Source organism: Rousettus aegyptiacus, unplaced genomic scaffold (genome assembly GCF_014176215.1).
Source record: "Rousettus aegyptiacus isolate mRouAeg1 unplaced genomic scaffold, mRouAeg1.p scaffold_m13_p_14, whole genome shotgun sequence".
NCBI lineage: Eukaryota > Metazoa > Chordata > Mammalia > Chiroptera > Pteropodidae > Rousettus > Rousettus aegyptiacus.
The window spans coordinates 24778590-24793915 of NW_023416289.1; the positions used below are offsets into that span (position 1 = coordinate 24778590).

Sequence of the window (15326 nt, forward strand, 5' to 3'; positions counted from 1 at the left end):
ACATACCATTTTCATCTGTCAGGTTGGCAAAAATTTTTAAACGTGATAGGGCTATGGGAAGAATGTGGGGAATTGGGCTTGCATCTCTTGGTGGGAATGCGAGTGGCTGTAAGGCTGACAGAACCTTAATCTGAGTCTATTCAAGTAAAAAACTTCAACTAACTCTATTTTATCCTGGAAGGAAATTTATTGAATTATTAATAGTAACCATCTCTGGGTTGAAGGAGTATGTGTGTGTGCCTTCTTTTTATACTTTAATTGATTTTTATGAGAATGTATTCATAAGATAACATGCTATTTTAAAATTAAAAGTTTTAAGTTTTAAGAGAACATGCTATTTTAAATTTAAAATACATTTTGGCCTGACAGTGGTATTTTGGGGACTCTGTTTTAGAGAAATGAAAGCACAAGAACCTAAGAGTATATCACCAGATTGTTTATTGCAGCATTACTTATGCTGGCAAAATACCTGGGTGCCATCCGAATGCCTCTCAGTGGAAGAATCGCTAGGCAAATTATAATCCATTTATACTATGCAACATTATGCAGCTGATTAAGAATTCCGAGTCAGTTGTGTTTCTGTTGGTCTGGAAGGATGTTCATGATATTTTGTGAGGAAAGCCATTCACCGGAGGAGCTAGGTTTGATTTTTTTGTGAAAACAAAAACAATACAATATCCTTGTTTATACTGTTTGTATGTTTTTTATGAACAGGAGGAAAGTTGGGAAGAATGCATGCCTCAAATTTAGTGTTGATTTTGTGTGTGTCCTGGAGGGGTTTGGGAAGACGGGCAAGAGAGATGATTACATTTTTCTTGGTGCACCTTAATTTTCTTAGACTTGTTCCAAGTAGTTCCATTACTTTTGCAAAAAAAAAAAAAAAAGTCCCATAAAGCTTAAAAAGTAGGACATTTGGTGCAATGCACAGAGCACAGGGCCTGCTGGGGGGGGTGTGCATGGCCACAAACAGGAGAGGCTGCCGCTACTGTGGGGAAAGAGCTTTGCAGGTGGCAGAGCTGAGAGGGAGCAGAGGGTGTGTGGGGCTTGGAGACAGAGGGATCATCTGCTTTCTCCAATCAGCTGTGTGATCTTAGGCCAGCACTGACCACTCCCAGCCTCAATCTTTTCATCTCTTTAATGGGGGTGGTGATTCCTCCCTGCACCCCTTGCCCTGGGCTCTGGGGAGGTTTGAATGAGGGACTTGGGGTTAAGAGTGTAGGCGTTTTTGAGTAATGTGTGTGTAAGTCACTGGAAGCCTGTTATAATTGCCTTCTGCACACGTGCCTGCAGGCCAGCTGCAGGGTGAGGCCTCTTGATAGGTGACGACTGGCCATGGGAGTTTGGATGTACCTGAGGTAGAGAAATAAGGGGAGCATTTTTTATCTGCTCCCCTTATTTGGGGAAAATACATTATTTTATAGAGTAAAAAGTTCAATTACAGTGCGTTCACTTTTTCACACATGTATGTGTGAAATAGAGTAGAAAGATTGTAGGATTTGAGAGTCGAAGGCCTGGGTTCCAGCCCCAACTTGACCTCTAACTGACCAAACGATTTTGGGGAAAACCATCTTTTTCCTCCTTACTCAGCCTCCCCTATGAAATGAAGGTATTAGATCAGGCTATTAGTTATAAAACTTCTAAAACTGTATAACTCCCCTTCCCCCTTTTATACGAAACCTTAATAAAAATAAACATGCTTCATAAAAGCTGATCAGAACACTTTTAGGTTACAATCTCTAACTTCATAGTCAGGTCTTTGAAAACAATGAAAATGTTTAGATGGCAGTGTACTTCTGAAATCTAGAATAATGACAAATGCTGTCATATGCAATTGACCAGGATTGAGAAAAGCTTGATTTACTCAAGATACGTGGTTGCAAACAACAGTTTTTATGATAGGTTGCCTTGAAGTTTCAGGATGCTGTATCAGACAGAGGCAGGCAAAACTTGTCAATAAGGTGTGCACAAAAGCTATCTCACCTGTCAGCACAGGTTAACCCGCTGATGGTCTCCTCCGTGATAAAATTTTACAATAAGATATATTTCAGCCTGCACTTTTCATTATGGTTCTTTTTAAGACTAATGTGTGCGTGTTTGAGAGGAAAAGGGGAGAGAAAGAAATTTGAGTCAGATTTCTGCAGAATTCCTGGTTCCTCTGGGAGTATCCCACATTGTCCAGTTTGGAGGAGAAAATGTGTGTACCTGAGGTTTACCCTTGGTAGCCAGAATGCCAGATTCAGCCTGCATTCGATTGTACGTGGCCTAATGGTTTTAAATGTTCTCTAAATGAATCACCTACATTTAAAACTTGGTAGATTTTATACTAAGATCCAGATTTTTCGCTTCTCTTGAAAAAAAATTGAGAAATGGCTATCTGTGGGTCCCAAGTTCCCTATGGCAACATCCTGGTAGAAAGAAAGCATGCATTCTCTGGTTTGCTCCAGCTCCTACTTCCTACAAAGTTGGGTACCAAGCCTGAAAGACTTTTTGGGTTGATAACCTCTGATTTCCACCATTGGAGGGTACAACTATCCCATTCACATGTACATTCCTTCAGTGACTTGGAATTTGAATAATAAAGCCCCACACTCTATAGATAGTTATTGGCCATCTGAGAAAACTCACTGCTCTTATGTAGGTAATGAGACCCTCCCAACTGTTAGCATATCATTTACTTGCTGAGCGCTCTGAGGAAAGCATTATTTGTGTGCTCTTAGGGGCTCACCTGCATTTCTTGGGCTCCTTGGGAATTTAAGGCTGTTTATGGTTATTGATGACCCCCAGGTCTAAATCTAGGGAGTGGGTTCCTGCTCATCGGTAGCTATAGGCTTCCAGCATGAGGTTGCCAGTTCCTCTTTGTGTCTAACCACCTGCTTGTGTTGCTGCTCTCAAGCCTTAGAGCTTTTAAAAGTTTGGCTGCAGCAGAAAAATAAGAAATGTATTAATTCCATGTGTGTCCCCTGGTGAGGGCGCATACCTCTAACCAGGCTGTAATAAGGATATTATGAATGCAGGTCAGAGCTAACATTTCTTAAGTGGGAACTCTATGCTGGGTGCTGTGCTGAGTTTCACAACCCTATGAAAAAGGTACTATTTTTACAGGTGAAGAAGCTGAGACTCAGGTAACTTGCTGGAGCTAGTAAGCTATGGAGGGTTTGAGTTCTCCTTTGCCCACCTGCAATGCCCAGCCACTGCATTTAATTTGTAAAACTTTGGTATTAAGGGAAATTTCAAACATATACAGAGATCGCAGTGTAACAAACTCCATGTAGTCATCAGCCAGCTTCAGCAGTAATCAACTCGTGGCCATCTTGTTTCATCCATGCCCTCACCTATCCCCTCTCCTCATGTGATTTTTGTATAAATCTTCCCTTAAGTATCTTAATTTAATACCCTGAAATAGTAAGGATTTGAAACGTAACAGCGAGGAGGAAGGGAAGCTGGTGTGTTCACTGGTGGGGGCGCCGGTTGGGACGACTGTTTTGAGAGACACTTGGTGGCGTCTACCAAAGTTCATGGGCACACCTCATGTCCAGGCGCTTTCCCATCTAGGAATCTACCAATGGGAGTACTGGCGTGAGTGGGCGAAGACACACACACACACACACACACACACACACAGACACAAGGGTGTTCTTGAAAATACAGTATATAATAGTAGAAAATCGGCGATATTCATATTATGGAGTACAAGGTGGGTTTTCAAAGTAGTGAGGCAGGACTGTATTTGAGGTTGTAGAAGAATATATAAAGCTCGAAACAACAACAAAAAGTTGGGAGATGTGGGTGCAGAATGAAATGATAAGGTAGACTAATGTCTATAAAACAAATTCTACCAGGAAACCTATGAAATTATTAATAGCAATTTCTTCTCAGGAATAAGATTATGAAAGAGCTGAGGAAGACTTTTCTGCCTTTTTTTGCCTCATAGGTTTCTGTTATATTTGAATATTTACAAGTCACACGAATTATAATAAAAATTTTTAACAGGAAAACATCTGTTCAGTTGAATTAATAAGTCACACAATATTACAGTGATAATTTTTAACCCCCCCAAAATCTGTTCATTTGTATTAAGTGGCTTGACATCTAAAATTCTTATTTTGTGTGTGTTTTCCTTTTATTTTCTGTTTCAGATTTTTGATGAATTCAAAAAAGATTCCTCCGTGTTCATCTTGGGGTGAGGCTTCTCTTCTGGGCTTTGTTGTTTTGGGCGACTGTGCTAGGCATTGGTGCCCTTGCGGGTCCTCCCAGACAGCTGGATTCCGGGGGGCCTCCTCTGTGGGGAGGCACTGGGGAGGGGGCGTCCCACTATGCGGGGATTGACCATGCTGAGCCTGTGGGGTGGGTAAACATGAACAGTAGCAACGGAGTTTGTTGCATTTGGGAGGGTGGCCCAGAAGGTTCTATAGAGAAGTCTACATGCCTGAGGGCTTCTTTTCCTGGAGTACACGTCATAGAACATGACTGGTTGAGTGTGTGTGTGTGTTTTACACAAATTAAAACAATGTTAGTTGCCGAGTGAGTTGGGGATATTCCTGGTGAAATAAAATGAGTCGAAATATATAAAGTATTTCACATGGTGTGTGGCAAGGGCCTACAAATAGTAATCGTGATGTTACTAAAAAGTAGTGCTGCAGGACTTGTCAGGACCTTTCCTGTGGTACTGGTTCTGCACGTGGGGGAGTTAGAAAGTGTTCTGTGCTTCTCAAGCCTATCGGCCTGGGGGAGAGCTTTGCCGAGTAGTTAATAGCACCTATAGCATGGTTTGCAGCCTGCTGACTTGGGCCTGATTTGCAGAACCAGGTTTCAGTGATGTGGACAGTCTGGCAGTATTCCCTTTGTCTCTTTCTAAAGCAGAAGCCCCAAGACTTCAAAGTATATATAAAACAAATTGGATTTTTATGTCATATTTTTATGAAAAAAAGTGGTGTTAGATCATGAGGCCAGTTAGCAAAGAAGGTTAGAAATACACTCATAAAAACAATAGGCTTTTTGACCCTGAGTGTTTAATAAGGGGAGAAAACTTAAAGCACGTTTTATCTCATATCTTAAAAAGACCTCTCTCCCCAGTCCTCTGCTAGTGCTCAGGGAAAAGCACAAATTTCCCTGGACAGCTCTCCTATAGAATGCACTTTCCCCAGAGACCAGGTTGCTTGTGCCAGTCCAGGAAGGTCCCGGTTTTTTGATAGCCTTGAAAATCTCCAGCGGGCCATCTGCAGGGTCAGGTGGAGGCTCCCTTTATTCAGGGCAAAGGATTCCCTCGTCTCAAGTGAAGAATTTGTTGAGGGTCCCCCAGCAGCGGGCCCCTGCTCACTGCATGTCCCCCAGCCTTGCGTGTTCCAGCTGCTTCTCCCCACCCACCGAGTCTGGAGGGCTTCATGTAGCCCCTGCTTCTATTTCAGAATGTTCGATGGCCCAGAAATCTCTGGATTGTGGCTCCTGGGGACACTCTGTGATGTGGCTCAGCTACTTCTCCGGCCCCCCTAAATGCTGCCACATCCAGCCGCACCAGAGCATTTTCTGTGCACTCGCACGTCTGCTCTCTCCTTCCCCCCCTTCCCCTTCTTCAGCACCAGGACCACTTGCGGGCAGCTAAGTGCAGATCCCGGGGCTGCCCTCTGAGGTTCCGGCATTATTTTTGTATCTTTGTAGGTCAGGGTTGTTGTCTAGGTCACCTTTGTTTTCCCGTTGGCTGGCCTGCACCTGGCACTGTGGAGGGACTTGGCAAGGTGTCTGGGTGGCAGGCTGCCTGGCTGGAATTACCTCTCGACTGTTGAAATGTGTTCCTCTCTAAACACCCTCTCTTTCCCCGAGGGCAGCAACACCGACCGGCCGGATGCCTCCGCTGTCCACCTGCACGACTTCCAGCGGTTTCTCTTACATGAACAGCAGGTGAGAGAACAGCAGGGCGCGGGGACCTGCGGGGAGCTGCCGGGACAGTGGCGCAGCTTCTCAGCACCTGCCACCTGCCTTCCCCTGGCCATCTGTCGTCAGGAAGCCGTTGCAGTCTCCCTGTCCGATGCCGCTTGGGTGTCTCAGACTCTGGAATGAGAACAGCCTCACGTTAGCGCCTTTTCAAGGCGCACAGATTGGGGAAGGGCGAGGGCGAGATCCCTCCGAGGCAGGTGGCGGCGAGGGCCTGCGGGCGGCTGTGTCCTCCCCCCCGGCTGGCTCCTGCTCTTTCTCCTGGGTCAGCGTAGGTGTCACCCCCCCCCAGGGAGCCTTCCCTAACTGGCTAAGGTAGATGAACCTGCCACATCCTCTAGGGGATGTAATAGCACCGTTGTCCTTAAACGAATGACACGCGGGAGTCTCCCGCAGTGTTCGCGTGCGGGCTCCAAGCTGGTGGCAGAGTCGAAGGAGTTTTGTGCTGGGCCGTGGTTTTCCCCTGGGCCGTTCTGTCCCCCAGGGCGATGTCTGGAGACAGTTTTGGTTGCCACAAGTGGAGGGGCTGCTAATGGTATGTTGTAGACAGAGGCCAGGGGTGCTGCCCAACATCCTAAAACACACAGGTCAGCCCCCCACAGTAGGGAATTACAGAACCCCAAAAGTCATTAGTGCCCCAGCCGAGAACCTGAGTTGGATGGAGATAAACCTGAGGTCCTCTTACTAGCTGTGTGACCTTGGAGAGGTAGTTTCACCTTTTCATATCCCAGTTTTCTCTTAAACTGGGGATGAGAGCCCGCTTCTCAGAACTGTGGGGGTCCGAGAAGATTGTGTTGATCCTCGTGTGTATGTATGAGTGTGTGTCTCTGCATAGTCGCTTATCTATTTAAAAGTTTTACTTATATCACTGGAGTCTTAGTGACATTATTTCTCTCTAATTTTTTGTTTGTTTTCAATAGACTTTTTTAGAGCAGTTTTAGGTTCGTAAGGATATTCAATTCACTTTTTAAAAAGCTTTGTGCTGCAGACTGTTTCAAACATGTGCAAAAGCAGGCCGGGATAACGAACCGCCTTGTCTCATCGCTCAGATTTAAAAATTATGAGCATTTCGCCCATTTTATTATATCTGTCATCCATCTCCGCACCCACGTGTCTTTTCTTCCTTTCCCCTGTTCATTTCTTTGCTGTAAAATTTGAAAGAAAACTACAGACAGCGCCTCATTTCGCTTGGAATACGCCAGTGTGTCTCTTTTATGAAATGCTCTTTTTCTAAAAAAAACATTAACCGTCACACTCCTATTATACCTTACACAATCAAGTCTGCTTTCTTAATGTCATCCAATACACAGCCTATGTCCGAATTTCTTCGACTGTAGAGAAAATAATGAACAGAGACACACACTTTGCACAAGGCCAGCCACACGGAGGGCACAGGGAAGGTGATAAATGGTGACCAAGGACATCGAAGTGTCGTCATGCTTTCCCCAGTGGAGGTTGAATATGAGTGATGAAGAGGAGGCTTCTTTGCTCAGCCTGAGCCACCACCAAGGGGAAGTAAAATGAAGGGAGGTCATCGAATTCTCCTGGGCACCATGACATGCTGGGCACCGTGCCGCCGGTACAGCGAAGCAGAGAGAGAGGCGCACGGTTTCTTCTTTTCCACCGTGCTCTTCTTTGCGCTGCACCGATTTACTCAGTTTTGTAGGGAGCTACCGAAGTGTTAAAACAAAAAAACTTTCACGGCCAAACGCTTTTCTGAAAGCAAGGGCTTGTGGAGCCATGTGCCGACCAGGGAAGGACCAGGCCCTGGGCGTGCAGTCTGTAGCACCGGCTGCAGGGCTCGGTGGAGAAGACAAACGTGAGCCGTCCTGGAGTGGACGGGCTCTTATGGGAGCAGTGTGGGAAAGGAGGGTGTTTTTGAAAGAATTGACTTTGGCTATGATAAAAGAGGGGTGGGAGGAGGTGAAGCAGGGGCTAGTTCTGGGATAGGCGGGGTCCGTAAGGAGGAACTGTTTGCTCCTTGGGATTGGCGGGCTGCAGTCTGGGAAGTTCATGCATAAGCAAGAAGCAGGGGTGCCTAGTGGTCGGTGGTGATGGGTGGTCAGTGGTGCCTGGCGCTTGGTGGTGCCTCGTCATCCTCTTTAGATAATCCTGGAAATAGCCACCTGCAAGTTAATTCAGCATTGCAAAATAACAGCAGTGTAAGCAGTCTTTTATTGGTTTTGCCCTGTGGTTGTTAATTGATTAACCTCTCTTGTCCCTTCCTTCTACCCCTTAGTCTGACATCTCAGAATTTTCTCCTTCTCGTAAGTAAAATGGCCAAACTGTTGGGGACAAGTAGCCTTATGTCCTAGAATTTACCACCTAGTGCTGGTTAATTTTATTGCCAAGAGAATGACAGGCTTTCCCTATCCTGGCCCCAGGGCCGGCTGACGTGCAAGATCAAGGATATGGGCCAGGAGCAAAGTACGGGAGCTCTGCACATGCAAGACAGCGAATTAGCCTCTGTGTGAATGTGTAGTAGGAACGGCAGACATGCTGTCAAGGGCGGGGACCCTGAGCCATCAGCCTGGCTGAGCCTTAACGTTTCGTGTGCCCAGTGCTCTGTAGGGTGATGGCATGAAGCAAAGCTAGTTGTCTGGGACATTTGTTTGGGGTGATGGATGCACATATGTAGAATAATTACTGCAGCAGTTGGTGTGCAAATTAGTATAAAGTTTTCAGTTTAATCGGCAATATGCAATTAAACTGAAAACTTTTTAAAAAAAGGTTTGTATACCTTAAATAATTGCCCTCCTAGGAACTTACCCTAAGGAAATAATGGCAGCATTTTTAATAGAAATATAAACTTGGAACCAATCTAAATTTCATTAGGAGACTGCTAAATATGCCCCAGTTGGCCCTGGGAGAGATGGGTGACACCGTAGAAATGGGGTTAAAAGGAAGACCCCGGAACTGATGTGCCTGAGTGAGTCTTGGGCTCATTGTTGGGTCAAGTTATAGAATGACTGGAAGCCTTGGTTTCACCATTTATATGATGTGGAGAGTAATATGTACCTCCTGGGACTGCATGAGTTCAGAATGAGCTACTACGTGAAAAAGATTTAGCATAGAGCCTGACGTACAGTCCATGCCCAGTGCTGACTGCCGTCACCATTTATTATTCCTTTCATCGTTATTCTTATCATTCTTATTATTATAGATATCTAGCACAATACCCCACACCAAGTTGATTCATTTTTTAACCCCCAGACTATTTGCATTTTAAAGTCCTTTAGGCAAATTATTTCTTATTCACAGCTATCTAGTTATATCAGCTAAGTCCTGATGCTCTTTATGCAAAGTCTTTGTAGAAAGAAGGAGGCTTCTGGCCTCCTGGGGACATCTAGGCCTGCCAAGGCCTTTGCATTAAGTATCCTACAATTTGAGTTTTGTGTTTTGCTATTCAAAGATTTTAACACCTCTGTATTCAAATGGACCGGCAGTTCCCCAGCCTTCTAGCTATTTTGCGTTTCTCATCCAAGTAGATTTGTGAGCTTTAACAGCAGGGCTCATTGTTGATTTGAACCTACATGCCAGGGAGGCCATTTCTGCCACCTCATTTGTATCTGTCCTTAAGCTCTTCTTTCATGCATCCCGGCCTGTCCGAGCCTTCTCATCCAACCACACCCACATCTGGTAACACAGTTGCTTTTGTTCTTAAAGGTGGAGGTTTTAGAATATTCCGAACCCAGCAAACATTAGTCAAAGTTGAGTCCGTGGGTTCTGTTTCATCCTTTTGCCTAATGAATACTTGGGGTTTTAGGGTTTGGAGAGGAAAACAATAAAATTACTTCATGTTATGCGTTCTCACGGAAACTCTGTGCATGGATTTTATGACTCCCATGCAGTGGACGAAGAGGCACAGAGAGGGTATGTGACTTGCCCAGGGTCAGCCGGGCAAGTCATCTCGATGGTCTGGCATGACTTTTTTGCTAGTCCTCTTTTTTGATGATTTCTTGTTCTCTTTGTTCTTCTAAGGAGCTCTGGGCTCAGGATCTGAACAAAGTCCGTGAGCGGATGACCAGGTTCATCGATGACACGATGAGGGAAACTGCCGAGCCCTTCTTGTTTGTCGATGAGGTGAGTGGGCTCATTGTGACAACCTGCTTTTCTTCCTTTTCTTTTATCAACTCTCTCGACCTTGTCACCAGGGTGTATCCCCTGATTTAGCCACTAGAGGGCGTCTGCTGCCCCGGAGCGCATCGCAAGCATAGTAAATTCAAGGTTTGTGGGGCTGCCTGGTCCCTGCGCTGCTCAAAATGGTTGCATTTGGCCCTGAGTGAGGGAGCAGGGGAGGTGAGACTGAGGGAGAACTGGGAGCCCCTGTCCTCTGCAAGGTTGTCCCCAGAAAGCAGAGTGTTATCCTAGGGTCACTCTGCCTTCTGTCTTTAAAATAGGGGTCCGGAATTGGGATAGGAAATTTCCTGTCTTTTAGATGTTACGATGCTGTTAATGTTTTGTTTGTCAAGTTGGGTGGTGGGTTCACAAATGTTCATGATATTATTATGCCTTAAAACTTACATATGGGAAGCATATACTTTTATAGTAATATGTTAGGATACGCATTAACAGGGAAAACATTGTATAGGTCAACGAAATGTGTCAGTACAGCCTGTTGTTATCTGAGTCTCTGCCTTGACAGCCTGGGCGAGAGAGGCCTGGAGACCGTCTGTTAGGTTAATGTGTCAGAGCTGCTATTTCCTCGTGTTGGCACAGGTCAGAAAGGACCAGATACCACCCACCCTTAGCTTCATCGTGATGGGCTCATCTTTGTGTCTGTGACTTCTCTAGTTCCTCACATACCTGTTTTCACGGGAGAACAGCATTTGGGATGAAAAGTATGACGTGGTAGACATACAGGACATGAACAACCCCTTATCCCATTACTGGATCTCCTCATCACATAACACGTGAGTTTTGCCGCCAGCCTGCGATGAGTCACAGGTGGAGGGGAGTATGTTGGGCGTTCCAGTGCGCCGTTCTGGCGAAGCGTGTGGGAAGTGGGTGGAGTGCAGGGCCGTGCTGCTTTGATCGGAATACACAGATGCTTCTGGAAGGGGTAGGGGAATGCACCTCTCTTTCCCAGTTGGTGTGACTAAAATCCCTTTTCCTGTACCCCTGAAAAGCCAATCAGCAAAACTGGTTTTCGTGGTTTGGGCATCACAGCAAAGCAATTGAATTAATAATTGAACAGATATTTGTTGAGTGTCTGCCCTGTGCTTCCTGGGTACTGGGAATATAGCGGTGAACAAGGCAGGACAGGGCAGCGCTGTTCTCAGGTACCTGGCGGGGCAAAGGCTTCCTTTGAATCTTAACAGTGGACAGGGGTTGGTGAGAGGAGAACAGGTGGCCAGGTGAGATAAAGGATTTCAGACAGAGGAATAGCATGTGCAAAAAAAGTCAAGGGGCAGGTGGTATTGAGAGGGGTCTAGTAAGACTAGACTGTAGACTCAGTAGCGGGGGGTGTTTAAGTGTCAGGAGAGGAGGCCAGCAGGGTTAGCTTGAGGGGAATCTTTAAGTGACAGCAAGGACACTGGGAGCCGCTGATGGCTTTTAAGCCAGAGAGCAACATGCTCAGATTCACATCTTGGGAAGATTATTCTAATTGCAAAACAATAACAAACAGAAAAAAACAAACAAACAGAGAGAATAGACTAGAAGAGAAAAATGGTGCTGCATTCAAGTTCCAATATTTAGTCTGCCTTATCAGGTGAGGGGGTGAAGGCTCTGGCTCATGGGCACCCGGAGAGCTGTAGATTGGTGGTTTCCCGGGTGTCATTCCAGGCCAGAGTTGGCGAGAATGCGCTTAAGCTTATCTCCAGGCGTTTTGGAAGGTATAGTCTTCTTCAGTGGCAAATTGATTTCGTAGTTTTGTCTTCCTCACCATGTCCATTGATTTAAGAATGGTGAATTCTACCAAACCCAGAAGAGAGTTCAGAAACAGAAACTCTTACAAAGGGGGACATGGGGAGGAGGAGAGTGCATAAAATATGTATTTTTAAGTGTGGTGGACAGAGTTCATAGCATAGCAAATTCCACCAATAAGTGTGGATCACCCATTCAGCTCCTGGCTTCTGATACCAAAATGATGGACCTTCTGTGTCCTGTTTAGACTGAGGACCAGTGAGCAGCCATGGAAGATCGTTAATGTATCATCTGCCATTAATATCACTCTTGACACCCTTTGACCAGGTTCTTCTCAAAAAAACACTTGGTCTTGACCGTACACTTGGTTGAGCAGTGAGCAGACAGACAGGCAGATCTCCCTGCCACCCCACAGACACATGCTGAGACACAAACACACCAGCCTCAGCTGGGTCTTGACCACTCACTGCCAAGTGCTCAGCAGAGTGTTGTCGCCCCCTACAGGCCAAGAGCATAACTCACTCCCTGGTTTGAGAGCCTGGAGGAAGCCGGTGCAGGGAAACCTTGTGGCTGTTTAGGGTCCTCCGCTTATTGTTCACATCCTGTGATTGTGGCCTGAGTCTAAGGTGTGGCCACCTGATGGCATGTGTCTGTCCCAGATCATAACCATGGGTATTTCTAGACAGGAAGAACTCAGGCCTGGGGGACCTTGGGCTGAGGAGTTCCCCAAAGATCCCCTGAGATGTAGGCCTACCTCCTCTCCTTCAGGTACCTTACAGGTGACCAGCTGCGGAGCGAGTCATCCACGGAAGCATACATTCGCTGTCTGCGCATGGGCTGTCGCTGCATTGAGCGTGAGTAGGCTTTTCCTAGTGGAGATAACTCCTACAGCAAATTGAGAGAAGACTTGGAGTTATTGATGCTTAAAAAAAAAAAGACCTAAACAGCGAGGATAGAAGGGGCAGCCTGAGGAAGAAACCAGGTGCCTGTGGCATCTGGGTAAGGGATATAACATCAGTAACAGGGACATTACTCTAGAAGAATGTTGTCCCCAAGACAGGGAGCGGCATTGAGCCCTGCTGGGTGGGAGCCACAAAGCCTTAGGTGGTGGTTTTAGACATCCAGAGAGGGTCCTGATACGGTGAAAGGCCTGGGAGGCCAGTAGCAAAGGTGGCTTTACTGTCCTCTGCTCTCCCTTGGTTTCTGTCTGGGCTATTTTTAGAAGAAAAAATAAATAAATGTCCTTCGTTATTTTTGCAACTGGCCCCGCCATAGATGCCATCCTGACCGTTCTTGTCATAATTGCTCACAGACGCCCCAATACAGGTGATTCCAGGTGCCTGGATGTGCCCAGGAGTCAGCTGCTTCTTCCCTTCCCCCTCCCTTCCCCCTCCTCTCCCTCCCTGGCCTGGCTTGACCACCAGAGGCTCATAGGTGTATTGGGCTGAGAAAAGGCACAAACCACTGATTTAGGCTCCGGTTTTATAAAAAAACATTCATCATGATATCAAATTTTAATGGCAGCTTTTTCTAGATTATTACCTAGTTTACTTTTTTGTCCCTTGGGAAAGAGAAAACGTGAAGAAATTAAGTTTGAAATTGTCAGCTCTTGTCACCTTCGGGGGAGGAAGATATAGAGGATGTTCACTTTCTATATAATCCAGTTTGGTTTGAATATTTTACTATGAACCTTTAAGGATAAATTTTCACATCGCTATATATTATTTCCATTAGCAGAAAAAGCAAGCCAAGGTTGAGACAAGTGAAATCAGAAAACAAAACACAATATAAATGTTTTAACATTTAAAACAGTTTCTTTTGGACAAACGCATCGCACTACTAAGGGACCCTTAATTAAACAACCAAAATCCTCCCATAACCACACAGGGAGCACATGTCCTCCTGTCGGTGGCCCCTGAGAGTAATTATTGAGTTTGGCCTCCATGTTCTAGTAACTGAGCTGGCGCGGGGGTCCGGGCTGATCTCGTGGCCGGCCTGGCAGTGTGCCCACCATCAGTGCACTTGCGAGGTGGAGAGCGATGGACAGGTGGTGAGGCCGCGTGTTTCTCCCTCCAGTGGACTGCTGGGACGGGCCCGATGGGAAGCCCATCATCTACCATGGCTGGACACGGACCACCAAGATCAAGTTTGATGACGTCGTGCAGGCCATCAAAGACCATGCCTTTGTCACCTCAAGGTTGGTTGTCTGATGTCCAGGTGGTTCACCTTTGAGGGGAAGCTAAGGTTGAGCAGCGAGCAGACAGACAACGGGCAGACACATGCTGAGACACAAACACACCAGCCTCAGCTGGGTCTTGACCATTCACTGCTGAGTGCGCAGCAGAGTGTTGGCGCCCCCTACAGGCCAAGAGCGTAACTCACTCCCTGGTTGGGGAGTTGGAAGAGGCTGGTGCTGGGAAACCTCGTGTCTGTTCAGGGCCCTCTGCCCCCCTTTACCGAGCCACGTGCCCCTCTGTGAGGCAGGCGCAGATGGGGTCCCCAGCCGCTTGCTCTGTGAGGCAGCCACAGACGGGGTACCTGCACTACCATCCCCCCCACCCCGCCCCACTTGCTGAGCCAGCCACCCTGCTGCCTGCAGCTTCCCTGTGATCCTGTCCATCGAGGAGCACTGTTGCGTGGAGCAGCAGCGCTACATGGCCAGAGTGTTCAAGGAGGTGTTTGGCGACTTGCTGCTGATAAAGCCCACGGAGGCCAGTGCCGACCAGCTGCCCTCGCCCACGCAGCTGCGGGAGAAGATCATCATCAAGGTGGGTGGCCTCAGGCTGCTGTCATTCATTTAGGAGCCACCGGCTCAAGGGCACAGGCTCCAGGTCCCACTGCCCAGGTTCACACCACTCTCCTTACTAATCCATGACCCTGGGCAAGATCTTTCAGCTTCTTGGTGCCTGTATGTCCTTGCAGTCTTGGGAGGGTGGAGTGGGAAATTATAATAGAATCCACGTGGTTAGTGTGCTATGTGCACATATTGTGAAAGAGTGTGAGTAAGTGCTTAGAACTGTTCCACAGCGGGTGCCAAGTAAGTACTAACTCACCACTGTTGGTTCATTCTTTTGGCCAACGTTCACCGTGCACCTGGGTCCCGGGCAAGGTGCTGGGGCATTCCAGTGACCCAGGCACTATTCTTGCCCTCAGGAGCTCCCAGTCCAGAGTGGGAGATGGACTGGAGGTGGACAGCTGCCCCAAAAGGCTGTGTACACTAGTGAGGTGGTGTGCCACATGCTGTGGGGAGAGATGAGTGATTGCTGTGCCCACAAGTGCCAGGGATGCCATGGAGAGTGGAGACATTTGGGTATTTGCATTACCAGGATAGAGAGACCAGATATACAGAGGCTTAAAGCACATAAGAGTAGATTTCTTTCTCATCTGAAGAAGAGTGTTCTGGAAGCTTTGAGCTCTGGCCCACAAGGTTATCCAGGAACCCAGGGTCCTGTTCTACAGCTTCCCAGGGAAGGCGTTTTTAAGTGTAGTTCCACAGACTCCCCCAAAGAACCTACAAATAGAACTTAGGA

General features: G+C 46.8%; 1 protein-coding gene and 1 long non-coding RNA gene across 4 annotated transcripts in view; one reads left to right on the top strand and one right to left on the bottom strand.

Annotated features, from left to right (window-relative positions):
- PLCG2 (phospholipase C gamma 2) overlaps nt 1–15326 on the top strand; it is a 140132-nt gene that overhangs the window by 62292 nt on the left and 62514 nt on the right. For all 3 annotated transcript variants that reach the window (XM_016165884.2, XM_016165885.2, XM_036231514.1), the window contains 7 exons: nt 4137–4180; nt 5823–5895; nt 9910–10011; nt 10723–10841; nt 12565–12650; nt 13873–13993; nt 14396–14564. In XM_016165884.2, the coding sequence (XP_016021370.1) occupies nt 4137–4180; nt 5823–5895; nt 9910–10011; nt 10723–10841; nt 12565–12650; nt 13873–13993; nt 14396–14564 (714 nt within the window). The remainder of the gene's footprint in view (nt 1–4136; nt 4181–5822; nt 5896–9909; nt 10012–10722; nt 10842–12564; nt 12651–13872; nt 13994–14395; nt 14565–15326) is intronic.
- On the bottom strand, nt 1247–6099 carry LOC118611356. Its single transcript, XR_004954253.1, has 3 exons — nt 6090–6099; nt 5802–5804; nt 1247–1386 (listed from the first exon to the last, which is right to left on the bottom strand). It is a non-coding gene; the product is annotated as an uncharacterized LOC118611356 (long non-coding RNA).